This window comes from Ursus americanus, chromosome 17, assembly GCF_024610735.1.
Source record: "Ursus americanus isolate L20-20 chromosome 17, mUrsAme1.1.p, whole genome shotgun sequence".
NCBI lineage: Eukaryota > Metazoa > Chordata > Mammalia > Carnivora > Ursidae > Ursus > Ursus americanus.
In genome coordinates, this window is record NC_142143.1 from 19216622 (window position 1) to 19238658 (window position 22037).

At 44.0% G+C, this 22037-nt stretch overlaps 1 protein-coding gene across 2 annotated transcripts in view; it reads right to left on the reverse strand.

Annotated features, from left to right (window-relative positions):
• Nucleotides 1-7898: 7898 nt before the first annotated feature.
• DRAM1 (DNA damage regulated autophagy modulator 1) overlaps nucleotides 7899-22037 on the reverse strand; it is a 37422-nt gene continuing 23283 nt past the window's right edge. The window contains exons 4-7 of one of the 2 annotated variants that reach the window (XM_087868814.1): nucleotides 20180-20357; nucleotides 16040-16098; nucleotides 11703-11795; nucleotides 7899-8363 (exon numbers count right to left, since the gene is read on the reverse strand). In XM_087868814.1, the coding sequence (XP_087724940.1) occupies nucleotides 8253-8363; nucleotides 11703-11795; nucleotides 16040-16098; nucleotides 20180-20357 (441 nt within the window). In that variant the 3' untranslated portion in view covers nucleotides 7899-8252. Of the gene's footprint in view, nucleotides 8364-8755; nucleotides 11121-11702; nucleotides 11796-16039; nucleotides 16099-20179; nucleotides 20358-22037 lie in introns of those variants that run through there. The other variant, XM_045779891.2, reaches the window with a different exon arrangement.

Consider the following 22037-nt stretch of genomic DNA (forward strand, 5'->3'; position numbering starts at 1 on the left):
TAATACCCTTCCTGTGCATGGACAAGACCATAGGCTCACATTTTAACGTTGTCATAGGGAATCTCTTGGTCATTCCTTTTGTCAAATCCCATCTGTCCCCTCCCTGTCTTCCCAGGCCCCCTGAAAAGTCCTTGGTTGGGACCATTCCTTACCTTTTGGTAAATCCTGATTTGGTAAATCCCTGGCTCTGCCCTCTGTATCCCATGGGTTAGTCCCACCGCTCCTGGAGTTCTCTTCAATATTTTACCATGTTCTTAAAGGTGAAACACTGTAATAACTAATAGTTGGGTGTTATGTGCCAGGGATGTATCATTAGAGAGACACTGTTATCATTACCCATGACTCACCAGAAAGAAAAATGAGGCTCAGAGTTCAAGTGACTTGCCCAAGTACAAGGTATGAACCCATGTCTGTCTCATTTCAAAGACTGTGTTCTTTTTAAGAGATAAGTATAGGGACCCAAACATATGGTGATGGGAGTCTCAAATGGGAATCCCTACTTCTAAGTTGGGGAAGGAGAAGGAAAGAAGAAAACACAAAGAATATGGCTCTGAATTCAAAGGAGGAGAATTTTGAGTCATGGTGAATTATGTCTAAAGCCAAAATGGGTTGGTGAATATTGAGACCATTGGAATGAAAAAGGTTATTGGCAAATGTTTTCAAGAAAAACTTCAGTAGAGTAATGGACCTGAAAGAGGTTAGTGAGTGGGTAGAACAATACAGACAATATAGGAATTATTTTAACAAACCCTCCAAGGGATCCTGATACACACTCAAGTTTGTAACTGCTATCGCAGAGTTTCTCAGCCTTGGCTGCACATTGGAATCACCTGGAATAATGATGCTTCTGCCCCATTTCCAGGCAATGGGGTTTGATAACACTCTCCAGGTGATTCTAATGTGCATCCAGATTTGGAAACCACTGCCATCATCAAAGAGGAAAGGGAAGGAGTAATTCTAGCTGCAATGCAGAGCTCTGGCTATCCCAGGAATTTTACTAAGAAGTGCTTTTCAAGCTTGAATGGGCATAAAGGTAATCCAACAAGCCCCCAGTGCTTCACAGGCATTGCTGTAGTGAATCCTCATGCAGGTACCATCATTAGTCCCATCTTATAAATGAAGACACTGAGTTCCCAAGAAGTTACCTGATTTACCTGGGGTGTCATGGCAAGAATATGGTAAAGCTGGAACTTGAAAATTAAGTCTTCTTTGACTCCAAAGTACTCACTTCTTTTAAAATAGTGGTAAAATATACATGACATAAAAATTGTCACTTTAACCATTTGTAAGTGTACAGTTCAGTGGCATTAAGTATATTCACAATGTCGTACCACTTACCACCACTATCCATTTCCAGAACTTTTTCGTCATTTCAAATAGAAACTCTATACCTATTAAAGAGTAACTCCCCATTCTCCTCCCCCCTCCAGCCCCCTGGTAACCTCTATTCTGCTGTCTCTATGAATCAAAGTATTTCTTCTAAAGCACTGTTTCTAGATGGGCTGAAAAAAGAAATGGAGGTGCCGAAATTGATCATTTTGTTTCCTTGAATAAGGGTATCTCTGGGTTAGCTAAGGCTCCCACCTGCAACCTGTGTTCCCAAAATTTAGAACAACTTGTAAATCCCACCAAACAGCATATTTTCTCTTGCCTCTGTGCCACAGCACAGGTGAATCCCTCCACAGTGTGCCTTTTCACACCTTGCCTTCACTTAGCAAGCTGTCTCCTCCTCCAAGTCCCCCTCCAGGCATGACTGTCCCTGGGAATCTGAATCAGGTGCTTCAACTGGTCCCACAGACCAGACTTTGCAAACTGGCATGCATTCCAATCACTTTGGCATTTTGTTAAAATGCAGATTTGGATTTAGCGGGTTTGGGACAGGGCCCTAAGATTCTGCATTTCTGTCAAGCTTTTGGGTAATGCTCATGCTACTGGTCCCCAAACCGCACTTAGAGTAATGAGATCAGAGAGTGCAGTGCTTTACCATAGCATGTTTTACTGTAGTATTCCCTTGGCTGTTTCACCATTCCACTGTAAATACCTTGAGGACAGAAACCCATTTTATTTATTGTTATATTCCAGAGGCTAGCATTGTGCCAACCCAGAGTAACTCTCAATAAATGTTGACATATGAATAAATAAATGAGTTTACAGGCTGGAAAAATAAAAAGGAACCAGATCTGTAAAGAGCCTCATAGACCATACTAAGGAATTTGAAATTTATCCTGAAGTTATGGGGAGCCACTGAAGGATTTTAAGAGGGTGATATATCAAATGTGTATGTGCAATGTGTTACAAAGGACCAAGACTGAAATCAAGGAAATAGTGAGCGACTGCACTAGTCCAAGCAAATGATTATGAAGGCCTGCACTAAGGTAGTGATGGTGGAAATGGAGAGGACAAAGAGGATTCAAGACCATAAAAATGGGTTGACCACACATTCCCATTCGCTTCAGACAGACCCAGTTTATTCTAGGTACAATTACCAATAATGTCCCTTTCTTTTCCCAAAATACCCTGGTTTGGATGAACTATCTGTTCACCCTGTACATAGGAGATAAAGTTAATAGAACATGAGGTGGGGTGGGGAGCAGAGTGAGCAGTCCAGGATATGGTTCTCAAGTTTCTGCCCTTGGTGAGCCAGTGGATGCTAACACCATTTACCACACTAGGCAGTCCGGGAGGAGAAGCAGTGGGAGAAGTTTCTCCTTAAAATAAAAATAATTAAGTCATATACAAGTCTTTGAAAAGTGTTATTAAGTAAATTGCAGTAATAGCATGACAAAAATTACAAAGGAGACCCACAAATGGCTGAAATTTTGGGGATACTGATCAAAGGTATCACTAAATTGAGAACATCCTTCCTTCCCAAAGCTCTGAATTGTTAGTCTCAGATTAGGAAAGCTCCCCAATCTGTCCTGCAAACCAACTGCAGATGGGAAGTCAAAATGATCAATTAATTCTGGGTTTTGTTTTTCTCCATTTTCTTCCCTTCAAGTCATTGCTGTGTCTGTTCCCATCAGCCAATGAATTTTTAGGATTCGCTGGATCACATTCGACCGTGGTCATTTAGACAGTCAAAACAAGGATATACCATGTGAAGCCCTAACTAACTGAGGAAGAAGGAAGAACACATTCCCTGGTCAGGCCTGAGCCAAAGGTCAGTGAGCACGAAAATGTTCAACCTCACTTACAAACCGCATGACCCAACATCCTGACTAACCTCTGTTCACACTCGCCAGCACCTCAGCTTCCCCCCCCGCCAACATGTCAACAACTAGGTAATTATTTAATAAACCTCAGAACATACCTTTGCTACTTCTTTTGGCCAGAGAAACCTGGGATTTTCCCAGTTTCAATTTCAAGGTGGCTCTTATTTGAGGGTTCCAAGTGCAGTCAAGCAGAAGAATAAATTCACCCACTAGAGCCTTTTGAGGGAATTTTCAAACAAAACTGTGGCTTTTCAAGTATTAAGAGGAAATGACAGACTGAACTAAGCTCAGTATTCATTTTAATACACGTGTTAAAGGTTGTGTTAGCAGCTGTCACATCGCTGGCCAGCTCTAAATACATCACTCTTCACTTTAAATCAGATGTCTTGGGTAGTACCTGGAACTTGCTACTCTGGGCTGACCCTGAGCAAAAGGATTGTTCCAGGAGGTGAAATTTGTCTTCCAGGCATCCCTATCACTGGTGCTAATGTCAGCCTGATGGGCAAGAGACCTGGAACCCAGGACCCCAAGTCCTGAGACCGTTACTGCTTCCTACTACTGTTGGAGACTCAGAGAACCCTATCACATGCTGGAGTCTGACACCAAACCCAATGAATCCCCCTGGTGTTTTCCCAGCCTGGGGACAGCCTCTGGACCCCACCATGACTTCCCCCTTGGGAAGTAGAGAGCAGATATTTCCAAACGGAAGACAACCCCAAGTCTGCATTACTGCACCAACCAGAAGCAAAAGATAAGAGTTGAAAGTCCTAAGAAAACACACCTCAGAGCCACCAGAGCCTTAATCACACTGAAAGACCTTTCTCCAAGCCCCACTTTCCAAAGGAATCCTTGGCCATTTCTGTGTTCCTCCTCAGGGATTGTGGATGGGTGCAGAAAAGTTCATTTCATACACCCACCAAAAATCAGGGGTGGCATACAAGTTCCCCCTCTATTATGTTTCTACTTCTGATTCCCATGACCTACCCCTTCCATCCCAAGTCTTTAATGCAGAGTTCAACTAGGATCCACCCTTTCGAAGCAACACAGACATTTCACACATTCTTCTAAACTTGCCAGTTTGGGGCCTTGACTCCTTAGGGCATTGTATTATATGACTGGAAAAGCTGACAAATTCATTCATAATCACACATAATGGTTGATAATCCCATTGTCCCTGATGGAAAAGGTTGACTGCAAGAGGTACAGCCCTGGGGTGGGTCCTAAGCCCATCACTTGCCACCTGGTGACAACTTGACTGCAATAAGTTCGTCAGTGGTAAAATGGGACTAACTGTGGTGAAATTCCCTTCTCTCAGTGCCTTTGATATGGTTAGATGCTCAACCAATGTTAACAGAATCTGAGCGATAATTTAAGCGGTAGAGAAATGTCCTTGGTGGTTAGTGGTTAAGCCAAAGTCCCTAGTACCTGGTACTGAAGACAATCATGCTGCGTCTCTGTAGGTAATTCCAAATAAGATTTTCTTTTTCAAAATGACAAATGGACCATTCGGACAGTGAAACCATTCTGTATGATACTACAATAGTAGACACGTGCCATTATACATTTGTCCAAACTCATTTAATACACATCCCCAAGAGTGAACCCTAATATAATCCATGCACTATGGGTGATAATGATGTCTCAGTGTGGGTCCATCGATTGTAACAGAAGCATCACTCTGGGGGGGGGGCAGTGGGGGACACTGTGCTCGTTGAGGGGAGCTCTGCACTTCCTGCTCAATTTTGCTGTGAACCTAAACTGCTCTAGAAAGTAAAGTTTATAAATTTTAAAAATGCCATAAAACGTACATTTAAGCAAAATTAAAGCCTATTATTTCTAAATAAGTTTTTTTTAAGTTTCTCAAATCTGGACTTTCCTCTCTCTCTCTCTCTCTCTCTCTCTCTGGCTCCTGCATTGCTGGTGTCCCCCACTCACTGGGTCATTCCACAGTGACCACCAAGCTACAAGGTCAGGGAGGGCCAAAGGATCTGTGAATTCCCGCTGGTGTTCTGTCATGGGTCAGCTGGCCAGAAAGGGGCAAGGGGATATTGAGACCGATAATTGAGGTCTATAAAAGCAAAATGTTCTCAGAAGAAAGTGTAAGTGAAGTACTAGCCCTTCCAAGAGACACCAAAAAGAGAAAGTGGCTAGGAAAGGAACGAGATTAGAAAAGACAGTGACAAAAGCGCAAGATCACAATGAAAAACCCAAGTGAGATGGAGACACTTTTGACCATTAAAAGGAGAAGAGTAGGAACCAGAGAGGAGGAGAGAGAAGACAGTGGAGTTCTGCTATCCACAGAGAGGGGAGCAAAGAGCCTTGCCCTCCCTGCCCTTGGTGCTTAAATAAAAAGGGGAAACAAAGGGGTGTCTGGGTGGCTCAGTCAGTTGAGTGTCTGCCTTCAGCTCAGGTCATGATCCCAGGGTCCTGGGATGAGTCTTACATCAGGCTCCCCGCTCAGCGGGGATTCTGCTTCTCCCTCTACCTTTCCCCCCTGCTCCTGCGCTCTCTCTGTCACTCTCTGTCTCTCTCTCAAATAAATAAATAAAATCTTTTTTAAAAGGTGGAGGGACAAAGAGGGAAAGTGTTCATAGAACAGTGACACTGTCAGCCTGCCTCTGTCCCACACCATCTACCAGAGAATGCACATCTGTGCCTATCGATGAATATCCATTCATCGATATTATTGACTCACCAAGAAAAGGTGAATTTATTTTTTTAATTTTTAAAAAATATTTTATTTATTTGTCAGAGAGAGGGAGAGAGAGAGAGAGAGCACAAGCAGGAGGAGGGCAGGCAGAGGGAGAAGCAGGCTCCCTGCTGAGCAAGGACCCCCCCACCCCCCCGCCGCCCCGCCCCAGGACCCTGGGATCATGACCTGAGCCGAAGGCAGACACTTAACCAACTGAGGCACCCAGGTGTCCCAGAAAAGGTGAATTTATAGTCAGCATCCTCAGTTTAGAAAAAAGGGTAAAATAGTTGGAAAGGTTTTCAAACAAAAAATGATCAAGTAAAAAGGTTCCGAAGGCTAGATGACAGTATCTGTCAAATTAGAGATGCAGTCCCCATCCGCGCCAGCATCCCTGCTTACGGGAATCTCTGCCACAGATTTCCTCGCACGTGTGTGAAGTGATGTACGTACAAGGTCATTCATGTGCCAGTGCAGCAGTTTGGGAACCACACGATGGTTCCTCAGACAGGGGACTTGTTAAATAAACCATGGCACAGGCGCACAATGGACACTACACATACCTAACAGAACAAACTAAAAAAATGAGGAAGCGCTCTCTCTATTGATAAGGAAGCATCTCCAAAACATGTCGCTTCGTCAAAGGAAGGCTCAAAGCTGTCAGTGCGGTATGTGACGTTTGGCGTAGAAGTTAAAAGGGAAATATTTGTAAATGTGTTTCTGCTTGTATTTTCATAAAAAGTGGATATCTGCAAAAAGAGGTGTGTATTGAGTAAATGTGGATAAAGGAAGAGTACAAAGGCTTTTCACAGAGTTCCTTTTTATATTGTTTTGATTTTTTAATCCCATGAATACCATTACTGATTCAAAAGTTTTAAAATGAGAACAAATGGTTCAGAAAGTAAGGGCTATAAGCAGGAGCAGCTGAATCCCCACTTATCTAGAAATTATCTTTCCACCCCAGCGTGCTGAGAGGGGTAACAGCAGTTACTGTATTTGCGTATCAGAGGAACTCTTGGGTGATCAGATCGGTCGGGGCTCAGACAGGGATACGCATCAGCCTCATCAAGTTTACCCAAGTTAAAAAGACACACCGTCAACTCATGTAACCAAGGAGTCCAGAGGTGGAGCCGGCTTTGGGGACAGTGGGGCACAGAGCCCTGCGCTTTGCTGAGGGACTGCCAAAGCTGGGGCTCACTAGGCATATCGTGGCACCCTGGCTCAAACCACAAAACAGATTGTTGGTACCTCGTTTAGCATTTTCTAAGCATTGGTTTTGGAAGTCACCGCCACCCCTGATATGAGTCTGGCATGCCGCTGCCCTTCGTTTTAGAAGATGAGTCTCCTGGGGGTGACCAAGGAGAGTCAGAAGCTTCTCCTCCAGGGCCTGAGGCTGTGGTTGCTCTCTTATGCAACAGACAGGACGCAAATGCATGACATTCTGGCCTTGAGAATGCGGGGCATTCAGAGCCAGACCAAGAATATGTGTGTGGGGAGACGGCTGGGCTTACCGGCTGGCCAGAGTCAGGGAGTGGGAGAGAATGGGATACCACTTATCTCCCTCCCACTCCTCCTTCCTCATTCCAGGACCCAAACAGCAGACCAGTGTGTCTCCAACTGAGTAAAAAATGGGAACATGGGACAATGCCACATGCAAGGGATGTTAGGAAACCCAAACACAGCACAACACTGATGTACTTAATTTGGTTTATGAAATGCAATTTCTGTGGAATTCTCTGTTAGTGTTAAGAAAGAAAAGAAAAGAAAAAAGAAAAGAAGAGAGAAGAGAAGAAAAAGAAAGAAAGGAAAAAGACCCACTTGATTAGCAATCAGGAAAACAAGAGTCCCCGACTGGAACGGGTTGCCAGCCAGCAGCAAAACATCTGGCACGTCCCTGAGCTTCTCTCTTCTTTTCCTCGTCTGAAACATGTGATAAATCACTGCCTGACCAAACACAGGGGTTAAATAAAAACACAAGCTGGAAAAAGCATAACTTTGAAGTTAACTGAAAGCATGTTTATTACCTAAATGGTTTACATTTACGTCTTTTAACCTGAAAAGGTTGTCAGCAGGTATAATTTGCTTTACCCCGAAACAAGTTAAGTCGTCTTTCCTGGCGGGTGGGGAAGGGGGGATTGGGGATCTACTGCACTGTGTCTCTCCCAGACGCATTTCCCATTCCTCTCTTCTGAGAAACAACTTTCACCCACCACCAGCCCGGCATTTCGGACAGTGCCGACCCCTCCCTGCTCGGGGGGACACGTGACACAGGGCTGACTAATCAGAGCATCAGACCTCCCTGAGCGGGGATGGTCATGTGACCCAGGCCAGCCAATCGGAGACAAAGAGCTTCAACTCACGGGCTCTTGTGCGAACTCTGGAGAGGTCCCCTCTTTCCATTGGACAGGTTGTAGCCCACGGGCTCCTAGAAGCCATCTCACTCCCATCAGGGGAAAACCTGCCTGCGAATGATGCCAACGGAGAGAAAAAGTAGAGCTAGGAGAAGGAGAGAATACATGGAGTTCTGGTACCACTTTTGGATCCAACCATCCCTGAAGTAAGCTCCACCCCGGGCTTGAGTTAATAGATGCCCCTTTCTTCTTCGACACGTGTGAGTTGGATTTCTGGTGCCTTCACCTCCATGAGTCTGCACTGATGCAAACTTCTGATACTAATGTTTGAGTCTCTACAAAGATGAACCACTGCGCCCACATGCAAAGCTACAAGAATTAAGAAAACATAAGGTTTAAACTCTATTTACGGGGTCCAAGCGGAGCTAGGATTGTTCCCTGGGTATGTAAACTTCTAGTCGTACCTAGTCGACATGTTGCAATTGAACCGAGACACAAATTACTAAAATAAAGAAATATTTCATTTTACTTTACTCTTTCAGCCATGAGGCCCAAGGAAATGCAAGTTCATGGAAATTAGAAATAATACCGAAATGTGGATGAGACCAGCTTTAGAGGTTTCATGGAATCCGCAGAATGTGATTGTCTGCAGTGATTTTTGGCGTTCTCAGTTTGCCAAGCCAGGTATACCATTTTGTCTAGCCCATCTAACAATTTTGGTGGTAACTGTCGAGGTTGAAGAGAGTTGTCATAGAGTGGTGAAGCCCAAACAACTGAAATGTTTACAGTACACAAAGCAAAACAGCCAACATTACTGGGTGATACAGACTCTTCATTTATCACTTAACTAGTACACAGTGTGCCAGTGTAACTCTCACTACGCAGCACTGCGAACATGCCCAGTCATGCCTTCCTTTGTTCGCGCGTCCATTCATGCCTTCAATGATATTAAGCACCTACTATGAACCAGGAGGCACCCTGGTAAATGCTGGAGTTACAAAGTTAAAGATTAAGGCCCATACTCTGCCCACAGGGAGCTCCCAATCTATCTTGCAAGAGAGATAAGGAAATGAAGAATGACAATGCACCATGAGAAGTGCAGGTAAGAAAAGTCTGTTCGAAGTGAGTCCCAACCGTGGATTCATTCTCCTACAGGTTCCATGGCGCAGCTAAGTGACACTTCTCCCCCATCTTCAGAATAAGGAATGCTTGACATAGTTTCAATCAGTCTTTCATTTCCAGTGTTACTTGGGGAGCCACAGCATTACGACAAGTTGCAACAGACTCAGACACGGTTATGGGGTTCACACTGCCGGACACACAGGGGACACGGTTTGTCATTGCAGTTGTGGCTGACGGCTTCGTTCACTTGACAGATAGTTACTGAGGAGCCAGGAAGTGCTCACCACTCCCAGATTTCCTCCCAGGCTGTCCAGGTGGGCCGCTCTGCCCTTGGCATATGCCCTTGAGGTCTGCACCCACTTGGCCGGCTGCAGATTTGTGGTCTTGAGGGTCTTCAAAGGAAGGCCTTCTCTTCAACTTTCAAATCTAAGCCTTAACATTTCAAGGCCCACTTCTTGCTCCAGAAGCATTTGCTTTTCCTTTGTCATTTGTGCTTTGGGTGAAAACGTGGAGTCTGTAGGTCTTGCTTAACAAAGGACTGACTCCCATTTCGTACAGTGTGCAAACGTCCAGCCACAGGCATTAAAAGGAGGAACAGATAACCTGCCCCCTGCCCCCTCCCCTTTCTCCTCGGTCTCAGACCTGTGTTCTTGTCCACAGGGTTAGTGGCAAGAAATGAATTCGAGACGTGAGTTTCAGCTTCCGAGTCAGACTGTACGTGTATCACTTTATACTGGTAACAATAAAGGGTGGTTTTACAAATGGTCTTTTTAATGCTTTTCACAGATTGGCTTTTGTGGAGGTTTGGTATTAACCAAAGGTCTCCTTCCCATAATCCTGCCTTCCACAAATGGTCCCTGAGATACTTTCCCTCCTTGCTTATCCAGCAAAGACAACAATCCGGACTCCAGTGGGGTTTTCCTTGTCAGGTGCTCACCTCCATTTTATTATTGTTCTAAGGCTTTTCTAATCTGTCTTGCTGAATTCATTCCACCTGGAATTGGGCCCACTATGGAATGCCAGTTAGCAGCAAGGGTAAAGGCTGTGGCTCTGGGAGCAGGGAGGCCCACGGGGGATGGAATTTAAAAACTGAGGTCTTCTGTGTTCACTTAGAGTTAATGTGCATAGAGAGAGTAAGGCCTTTCAATAGAAGCATTTTGCTCAGTTCACTTAAAAATCAGAGTATCCTTGTTAGTGTTCATTTGTTAACTAAATCTTTATGATCATTAGAAATCAAACTTTATAAATGCTCTCATGATATAAAATTAGACCATTCATTCTCTAAAAATAAAATTTAAAAATGAATATGCCCTGATTTTACTTGTTAGTGAATTCCTCACTTAGTGTATTCCCACAAATCACTTACCCACAAAGAAAACACAAAACAGAATCTGTGCAAAAATAAGAGCTCTCCATTTTCTGTAATACCTTCTCTTTTCCGTAATGAATTTGTTCACGTAAAAAAAAGTGTCTACTTGGGAAATTATAAAAACGTTGCTACAATGTCATAAGTCTGTACATTCTCTGGGAAAACATACCTTTGGAAATAGTACAACTATTGGAAATTCTTAAAGAAATTCAAGTCGTGGACGTGCCGCAGATACATTCCACTCAGGGCCACACTGAAACCCTGTCTGTCCTCCCTGCCACTTCCAGAAATTGTCTGCGACTCTCACTGAGTGAGGTATCATTCTTCTTTCTTCAAATATCATCATTGATTTCTGTGGATATTCTTAGCGTGACACTCTGTTAAAAACAGAAGAAAAAGGTTCCGGAGAAGGCAAACTGGTGCCAGCTACAGAAAGCCCCACGGCTCTGCACCTGCCCTCAGAGATGACCTCACTACGGTTTCGGCAGAGCTGGAGTTGGGTCTGGAAGAATTTTCTTGGTTTTTTATATCCTTTTAGCTAAGAATTCACTTGTCTCAAAATGCAAAATTTTCTCTGTTGTCAAACCTGATAAGGTCCCACCTTCTCTCTGCCTTGGGAACATTTTTCAACAACAAACTTTTGTTTATTAAAAGGACATATTGCCTATTACTTGGAACGAGTAAGCGAGGCCTGCTCAGAAAGCTAATAACCAGGATATATGACTATGAGCAACCAGGGGGCAGAGGACATATGAAAATTTCATTGTTTGGGAGAGCTGTTAGCGAGGCTTCCCTTAGGGAATAAACTAAACTGTATAATATTTACGTATTTTTTCAAACACGTAAGAGTGAAAAGAAAGATAGTGCTCTTACTTTTTTTAAGTGTAAGAAATGTTCTATGGCGTTCTCCTAACCCTAACTGTCAGCAATTTGTAACACATGAACTGATAAATACCTACCTGGAAATCGTGGATGAATGTTAGGAAGTAGAAGATGAAACCAAAGGCCACTGTCCATTCGCAGGTTGCGCTCACTACGTGATATATATAATCCTAAAAGCAACAATAAAGAACCAGAATTTAGCCTGAATACATTCACTGTAGTGCATGTACTGAAATCAAACGCTGGCCAGACCAGAGAGGGCAGTTGTCGGGTGAGCATAGATCAACTCCCTTGAGAACACACCGTGAGCAAGGCCCGGTGGATGAACACCAGGGCACTGCCCAATGAGAACACGGACACAATTCTCCCAAAAGCTCTGCAGGCTCACATACACTCTGGTTTTAAGATGAGACTGGGAAGCAAATTTTGACTCAAGAGAAGAAAGAATTTCCCACTCAAGGTGTGACTTGCTCTCCCACTGCTAGGAATCCCGAAGTTGAAATGCATGCTTAAAAACCACTGAGTCAGCTTTTGGGCCCTTATTAAAAAGAACGAGTGTGCACACCCAGAGGGGACTGGCTGTCACCACTGGCTGTGGGTTTCCTTGTTACTATAGAAAATGTCTTTTCGGAACACAGCTCTGCTTAATGCTATAAGGTAAACATAACCACAAAGCAAAGGCTAAGGAGACAGGGACACGGTAACTATCTCATTGGGGGCAGAGGTGAGAGAATGGAAGGCAAGAGTGGAAGGCTTTAATTGGGGGTTCCTCCTATGGAGGCCAAACAATTGATAAAAATAAATGGAACGGATGGTTGCAAAAAGAGAGGGAGGACGGGGAACCCCCTCCTCATCAGCTCAATTCCATTTTCACCAAATGGGAAAATATGACCCCGATATTGCTTTAAGAGATTAAGAAAAAAGCCTGTGCGCCAGCGCGTGCGTGCATGTGTGTGTGTGTGTGTGTGTGTGTGTGTGGTGTGATCTCTCCTGATTTTTAAATGTGGTGAATTACTGTCAAAGCATTTTTAAACATCCAAAGTTCACCCGGGTGCCTCAGTCAGTTAAGCATCCGACTCTTGATCTCAGCTCAGGTCTTGATCTCAGGGTTGTGAGTTCAAGCCCCGGTTGTGAGTTCCATGCTGGGTGTGGAACCTACTTAAATACAATACAAGAAAATAAACACTGAATGAAAACTGCATGTCTGCATTCTGACTTGAGCCCACATGCCCAATGAAGCCTGTGGACTGTGAACAGTTCTCCGATTTCAAATAGTGACCTATTCTTTTTTCCTCGACTTCCCTTTCTGCTTTGCTAGGTTATACGCATGACACACAAATAAGCTGGCTTGCGTCTGCAGGTTGAAATTATCAATGAGATAATTATCAATGAGAGAGAGCACCTGTCCCCACGGAACACAAATAGGCTGGGTTGCGTGGAGAGAGCACCTGTCCCCCATGGAAAGGGGACAGGTGCTCTCTCTGATCCAGTTTTCATCCATGAAGATGCATTGGGTGCATCAAACCACAGCCACCATTCCTCGCTGTCCGCATGCGTGTTCACATCCATCCCTGTCCTGGGCCAGCTCACACTGGGGAGAACCTGATCAGTCTATGCTGGGGGTAGAGAACGGAGGCCCCTACCTCCTTTTGGGGACATTAGCAGGAGATCCACCTCATCCTTCATCGTTTCTTTAGCCTATTTCATGAAAGCGCACAGAACTAGGAGTGCACACTCCTCCCCTGCACTTTTGGGAACGCAGGCGACGCTCTAATCCCCTTGCTACGTAAAATGGGGCAATGATATTAAAACTCTCACCACCCCTACCAAGGAAGTCAATGCACAGCAATGTGCTGTACAAGCTCCCAAGCCCTCCACGGAAGTCTGGGGCAGTACCCGGGCAATTATTCCACTCAGTGAATTAACGTAAAGGGTTTTGCGTGCATTCATTGATAATGGGAACAGAACGCAATGCAGGAGCGGCATGGTGCTTTATGGCTGGAGCAGAAAATGAGGTACTTTTCACATTTTTAAGATAGAAAATGAAATGAAAAACAATTTTTAATTGCCTGGGGGATACACAGAGAAATCCTTCCCAGCAGCTGGTTTTTTGCTTGATTTGTGGTGGAAGATCGCCCCCTAGTGGCCGAACTCGTAAAGTACACCCGAAGCCGCCCCCATGTGAGGTCTCGCTTTCAGAAAGGACTTTTTTTTTTTTTAATTTCTGCCTGGATTTCTCTTCCTCACCATTTTCAGTGTCTCCGTAGTCTCTCTCTTTCTCTTTTTTAAGATTTGATTTATTTATTTGAGAGAGAGACAGAGACAGAGCATAAGCAGGGTGAGAAGGCCAAGGGAGAAGCAGACTCCCCTCTGAGCAGGGAGCCAGGCGCAGGACTGGATCCCAGGACCCTGAGATCGTGACCTGCGCTGAAGGCAGAGTCTTCACTGACTGAGCCACCCAGGCGCCCCTTCTGCGTAGTCTCCTGCAGGCTTCCCTCACATGCCAGAATGTGGAAAATCCCGATCCCGCTTGGCCCTTAAGCCACCATGTTATTTCTCCTCTTCTCTCCCCTCCCAACATTGGACTGAGAGCTGAATGAATGAACCACCCTCTCACCATTTCTTCACCCTTCTGCAATTGGCTTCTAAAGCCAACATTTTACTGAAACTGCTTTGTGAAAAACATCAGTAACTCCCCCGTCCCCTGAAAAACGGCTGTTCTCCCACCAACTGTCCTCTCCTGGGCGTCATTCATTCCCCACATGGCGTCTAGATGAGCCACCGCTCTGCGTACCTCGTGGCTGGAGTCCATCTCAACTCCAAACATTCAATTCCTGGTGTTCTGACGTTTGGGCTGGAAATGACCCATCACTCTACCCCATGCCCTGTTAGTTCCAGCCCCCCACGGTCTAGTCCCACCAGTAACTGGGCAGTTCTCCTTAATGTTTCACTACAGCCTCAGATTTATTCCTGTTTGGGACTCTGCTGCCTCTGCTCATGGGGACAGATTCTTCGCTTCCCCCAAGATAAAATTTGGAAGTCCTCTTTGATTCATGTCCTTCTATTCTCGTGTCTGTCACTTGACAGCACCCATAAATATTTCCCCTTTGTACTTGTACCCTAGGCTAATCTTTTTTTTTATTCATTTTTTGAAAGTTTTAAATTTTAGTTTCTGTATAGTTAAGTGTTTACTGGTTTCAGGTGCACAATATAGCGATTCAACACTTCCACACGTCACCTGGTGCTCATCACAGCGAGCGCCCTCCTCAATCCCTTCACCTGTTCCACCCATCCCCCACTCGCTGCCCCTCCGATAACCGTCAGTTTATTCTCTATAATCAAGAGTCTGTTTCTTGGTTTGTCTCTCTCTTTTTCCTTTGTCCATTTGTTTTGTTTCTTAAATTCCATATTTATATGAGTGAAATGTTTTTTGTCTTTCTCTGACTTATTCACTTAGCATTATACTCTCTAGCTCCAACCATGTTGCTTCAAATGGCAAGATTTCATTCTTTTTATGGCTGAGTAATACTCCACTGTGTATATAAACCACACCGCCTTTATCCGTTCATCCATGGATGGGCCCTTGGGCAGCTTCCATCATTTGGCTATTGTAAATAATGCTGCAATAAACATAGGGGTGCATGTAACTCTTTGAATTAATGTTTTTGTATTTGGGGGGTAAATACCCAGTACTGTTATTACTGGATCATATGCTAGCTCTATTTTTAACTTTTTGAGGAACCTCCATACTGTTTTCCACAGTGGCTGCACCAGTTTGCATTCCCACCAACAGTGAACAAGGGTTACCCTTTCTCCACATCCTCACCAACACTTGTTGTTTCTTGTGTTGTTGATTTTAGCCGTTCTGGCAGGTGTGAGGTGCTATCTCATTGTGGTTTTGATTTGCATTTCCCCGATGAGTGATGTGGAGCCCCCAGGCGAACCTTGGTTTGAAATCTAGAGAACTGCCTTCTCCCTGCCTCCCTAACTCCAGGCTCTCTCCTCAGCCCTTCACCCCAGGATTGCTTCTGACTAATATGTACCTGCTAATATTCTTTCAGTGCACTTGCCTGTTCACGAGCCTTCCAAAGCTCATTCTGGTCGCCCACATCAAGTAGGAGCCTCTCTGCCTACCTCTTACCGCTCTATACAAACTCCCTGCCCGCACAGACAGCCCTGACCACGTTTATTCTCCAGTTCATCCTGAAACAAAGGGATCTCATCCACTCTGCTTAACACTCCCTGCCTCCTCTGACCTCCACACACCTGAATTCACATCGGCCCCCTGCTATTAAGTGTCCGGCCTCTTTTGATGAGGAAATTCAATTAGGAATTCAAAACTTTGAAAATAGTTTTGAAAATAATCCCCAGGAACCAGGTTCAACAATCATATTGAAGATGAGTTAAATTTTACCTTTTCTTTTGGATTCCACTCCAGCTTGGTTATAGAAATTAACGAAGCACAGGCAATCACTAAGAAAGGGAAATTGTTAAGGAAGCTCCAAAAAAAAAAAAAAACAAAAAAACAAAAAAACAAAAAATAAAAACCAAAAAACAAAACAAAAAAAAAACCCAGGTCTTTTAATGTTAAGACTATTCTTCCAATCATCATCACACAGCTAAAATGTTAATACCAACATTTCTGCGATCAGACCAGTTCTATCAGCTTCTTATAATCTCAAACTTGAGTTCGATTGTGACAGCATTTAAATTATAACATGGACTTACAGGGGTTCCTCACCAATACTTTGTCGGTTACGTATGGTCAAATTTTCATCTGTGGCTCCATTTTGTTCCACTGTGCTTTCTAAATTTGGTCAAAATGGCAGATGGGTACTCTTCCCCTAAAATACTATTTTCCCTAAATAAAAGTATTGAATAAAAATACTCTTTCCCTAAAATCCTATTTTCAAGGCAACAGCTTTAAGGAAAAATTAACATTTCCAAGTACCAAAGCATCACAAACTACCAAGGTCCCTCTACAAAAACAAGCTACAGATTCAAACTACCGTCTTTAAAAAACAGACTTATTCCATCAAGTCATTGGGTACAAGCGGAGTCGTTCCTTTCTGGCCCAAAGGGTTTACAAATCAAAGAGATACATCCTACCTCTGACCTTAGAGGATACCCAGAGAGGCCAAACAGTGTCGGGGACTGAGGCTAGAGCCTCCACGGGCCGTCTGCACGAGGCTGATGACAGCCATTCCATGGAGCTTAGGAAGGCAAAAGAGAAAGCTAGACATGAGATGCTCTTAAAATGCTTTTGCAAACAGTTATGAACTCAAAGCTTTGAGTCAATGCTAAGTTTAGAACTTCCCCTGAATTCAGAGTCAGCACCTCCTCTCCCTGCCCTCCCTACCCCCCAATATTTTGCAATTCTTAACACTTCTCAGTTTCTCAAAAGAAAAGATTTTCTGATCATGTCATTACCATATTTCTGTTTCTAATAGTTTAAAAGCCTCTTAATTCTTTGTTCTTGAGTTCTATCTTCTGTGTATCAGGTATGCTATGGGGAGGAACGGGGCGACAGAGAAAACTCTGGCAAAACAGACTCGGTGTTGGTCTTGGAAACATCACAGCCTTGTCGGATGAAGCCCAGGGAATATGCTGTATTAAGACAGAAAAGAATAGGGCACGATGATGACTCAGAGGGAAAATTATGAATTCAGAGTGGAATGGGATTGGAGGGGTCAGGAAAGGCTTCACTGAGTTGAGCCTAATGTAAGTGGAGGCTTGAGGAGCTCTCTAGAGCAGCGTCACCCCAGAAATTAATGCCAGCCACATGCATAAGGTAAAATATTCTACGATAGCCAGGCAGCCTCTCCTCTGCTGCCCTACCCGCTTCTCCCTTGGGGTGTATTCAATAAACTTCTATCTCCTTAAAAAAAAATTCTACTGTAGCAGTTACACTAAAAAAAAACTAAAAAGAACCAAATGAGGGGCACCTGGCTGTCTCAACTGGTAGAGCACGTGACTCCTAATCTCAGGATTGTGAGGTTGGGCCACATGTTGGGGTATAGAGATTACTTAAAAATAAAATCTTAAAAACAAATAAATAGAACAAAATGAAATTAATTTTAATGATATATCTTATCTAACCCAATATATCAAAAATATTATCATTAAAACAAATACTGATAAAAAGAATAATGAGATATTTTACATTCTCCTTTTCTTTCTTCTTACATCTTTGAAATCGGTGTGGTTTTTACACTTAACTGCACGTCCCCATGTGGACCAGCCACATTTCACGCGCTCAGTAGCCTCATGCGGCTAGTGGCTACCGTATTGGGCAGCTCAACTCTAGAAAACAAGGTGGAGGAGGATAACCCAGCCAGGTAGAAGAGACTGAGCAAAAGCAGAGAACAGGAAACAGGCAAGTCCAGGGGAGACCATGTGAGAATGAGGTCAAAAAAACAGGCAGGCTCATGGGGCACCCGGGTGGCTCAGTCAGTGAAGCGTCCGACTCTTGGTTTCAGCTCAGGTCGTGATCTCATTGGTCATGAGGTCAAAGTCTCACATGGGGCTCCGAGCACAGTGAGGAGTCTGTTTGAGATTCTCTCTTTCTAAAATAAGTGAATCAATAAAATCGTTAAAAAAAAATACTCAAGAGGCAGTCTCAGACTGTGTCTCAAGCAAAGGAACCTGGGCTTCACACTGTTCGTGATTTTGTGAAGGCTTCTGAAAGCGTTGGGAGCCAGGTGCAAGATGGACAGTCTCGCAGGGAGGGCTCAGAAGCAGGATCCTAGCAACTGCCTCATTTGTGTTTCAGTTTCTTCATTAGTCAAGTTAAGGATGTTTCACAGAAATATTGCAGTAAGAAGAGACAAGGGCATTTTAAAGATATTTTGAAATCTTTGTAAAGAAATATAAATACCATGCTAATGCTTGGACAAAAGATGCTTCCATATGGATGAATTCATTCGAGGTAATTTAATACAGGGACATGACCTGTTTCTGTTTGGGGATGCTCTCCCTTGGCATGGCTCCTAAGAACCGCCTAGAAATGGGAACTATTTACATGTGAAACTCTGAGGTCTGAAATGCTTATTCTTGCTAAAATTCTCTCTGATTTTAACATCTAGAGATGGGTGTCTCAAGTTGGAAGCAAGCAAAGGTTTCCCTACACCAAGAAACTTTGGCTTTTAACACTACAAACACTGCTACTACAATTTTTACAACTAACACAAGCTAAAAGTTTTAAGTAGATACATTTGGAGAGAAACAGGAGTGTCTTCAATCCATAAATAGGACAAGGAAATTGCGAAGGAACTAACTTTGTAACGAGGCTATGCATTTTGTTTAAATTTCTCAACAGCAGGATTTGCTTCCTCTGCTCTTGGAAATTTTGTAACTAAAAATTTCCTTCCGTAAGACAAAAAAAAAACAAAAAACAAAAAACCCACCAAAACAAAGCCCAAAACTGTACTTAGAAGCTCCGATTTAAAAGAGAAACGCAAAACTTACTATTCAGAAGCGCACAGTGCATTTTCACTCAAGCTTGTCCACTTCATACCACAGCCCAATCCAGACTAACAACGTCTCCGCTAATAAAATAGTGGCTATTTTTCTACCGTCTGACAGGAATCACCATCTTTTGATGGCTCTGCAGGTTTTCTCTGATAGGACTGCAGATGGTATTTCGAAAGATGGGGGGGCGCCTGGGTGGCACAGCGGTTAAGCGTCTGCCTTCGGCTCAGGGTGTGATCCCGGCGTTATGGGATCGAGCCCCACATCAGGCTCCTCCACTATGAGCCTGCTTCTTCCTCTCCCACTCCCCATGCTTGTGTTCCCTCTCTCACTGGCTGTCTCTGTCAAATAAATAAATAAAAAATCTTTAAAAAAAAAAAAAAAGAAAGATGGGGAATTTTTCACGTCTTAAAGACGCAGCTTTTTTTTTTTCCTGTTAAGTACCTCTAGAAAGAAAGAGAGAAAGATCACGCTTTCGTTTCCTTTAAACCAGAACACACAAGCATAAAAATTGATACTTTCTTTTCACATTGTTGACTTAGAAAATGGGATGAGATTTCATTTTGAAACTGGAATCAGAGAAGGCTAACAGGAGAAGGCTAAACATATTTCAACTGACTTGGAAATAAATGATAGAGCTTTTTAAAACCTCTTAACACAGACGAGTTAATCGAACCATCTAATAAATCACCAACGTACAGGGTGAGGCAGAGTACGAGCTCTCGGGACTTCCCAGGGCCGTTACTTTAAGTACAGTATCAATATTTGGTGTCTTTGACCAAGCACTACAAAGAAAAATAAATATTTTCACACGGCTTATGAAACTTTCCTTGTTGGAAGGAAAGTAAACAGACTAAAGTGTTTCGACGTTTCCATTCTCCTTGCACACATTCCCCCCCAAAGATTGTTTTGATCTAACCAGACAATGTTGAGATATTTTCTTAACGATTTATCCTTGTCTCCCAATTGTTCTTCTGAAGCATGTGGAAACCAGGTTGTTAACATTTGCTTTTTTTCATGCTCGTTTGGGGGAGTGGGAGAAGAGTCAAGTCTGTGAAGACACTGACAAACGTGCAAAGGATACTGGGGACCACGGCTGCACAGGAAATGGCAGAGATGGCCAACCGCACGTGGCACGTGGACAGGCTGTTCCACTGGGGACATGATTTGTAAGAGATGATGGACTGTAGGAGCGTGTAGACCACACCGCAGACAAAAGCCAAAAGGGCACCGCCATCGTGGACCACGGGGACAGCTAACTCCTGGAGAGAGAGTCACAAACAGCTGTTACTCTGCGTGAGTCTGCACGCAGCAAGAACCACGCCCCCACCCACGCTGGGCCACTCAAAGCCACGGTCATCACAGGTGCACCCACCACTCCTTGGAAAAGGCGGTTACCTGCAGAAGACTACCAAGAGAAATGCCTTCCAGACCCTCAAGTAAATGCCCTTAGTTGTTCCACAGCAAACGTGGGCACGCTGGACAGGGACAGAGTGATGTCTGCCTCAGAGGTAGGAGAATTGAGTATCATGGGCTCTGAAGTCTGGCACAACGGGGTAAAAAATTTCAACTCTGCCACTGGGCTCTGTGACCTTAGTTTACAACCTCAATTTCTGTATCTGTAAAATGGGTGTAATAATTTCTGCCTTCCAGGTTTGCAGTGAAGATTACATGATCAATTTCATTTAAAAGTATACAACCGGTTCCATGAACATGCCAAGTGTGGCTTGGGGTTTTCAGGCTCCCTGCTCCCCAATAATCTCTTTGTCTTCCCCCAGGCACCCCACAGGGACACACAAATCTAAGTAAAGACACTGTCCTGGGGCGCCTGGGTAGCGCAGTCGTTAAGCGTCTGCCTTCGGCTCAGGGCGTGATCCCGGCGTTCTGGGATCGAGTCCCACATCGGGCTCCTCCGCTGGGAGCCTGCTTCTTCCTCTCCCACTTCCCCCTGCTTGTGTTCCCTCTCTCGCTGGCTGTCTCTGTCAAATTAATAAATAAAATCTTAAAAAAAAAAAAAGACACTGTCCTTGCCATGCGAAGGCAGATTCAAGTCAAAGCCCCGCTCCCCCATCCTCTAACCAGCATTTCACCCAGAAGGCACCCGTGCACCGTCTAGGCACAGACTCTGGTATTGATGACAAATATGCTCACAATGGACCATGCAAGGAGCTCACTTCAGGCTCTTTCCTAATGTGCAATGGGCATCTATCTTCTGGTTTAACAGTGATGTTGGATTGAACAATGGAGTCTCTGCTTGAACCTGAAAACGTGAGCTTTGCAAAGGGGCAAGTTAAAGTATTGTCCCAGAGAGCCTGGTTTGGGCCCCAGACCCCTACTGGCCCCAGCTCACTATCCACACCCTGTACCTCCCAGATTTTTCTTTGACTTGGGCCGCCCAGGCTTGCCCAAAACCAGGGTGTTCTCCATCTGCTCACAAATAAACTGTTATCAAATCTTTATTGTCCACATGGGAAAGGAAATTAAAAAAAAAAAACTTTCAAACTTCTTTTCTTTTCTCTTTTTTTAAAAGATTTTATTGATTGATTGATTGATTTATTTGAGAGAGAGAGAGCACAAGCAGGGGGAGCGGTAGGTAGAGAGAGAAGCAGACTCCCCACTGAGCAGGGAGCCCGATGCAGGGCCTGATCCCAGGACCCTGGGATTATGACCTGAGCTGACGGCAGACACTTAACCAGCTGAGCCACCCAGCTTGATCTCAGGACCCTGGGTCAAACTTATTTTCTAAGGAAACTTATTTCCTGGTATCAAACCTAGTAACATAGGGGAAAATCCACTACTTGATTTATGTTATAATAAAATATGGCTGCATTAACATTCTGCAACATGGAAAATCAACTAGTCACTTATTAGATATAGATTCTGTATTCCTAGGATACTTAAGACGGGCATATAGATTTAGGAAAATTACATATGAAAAATAA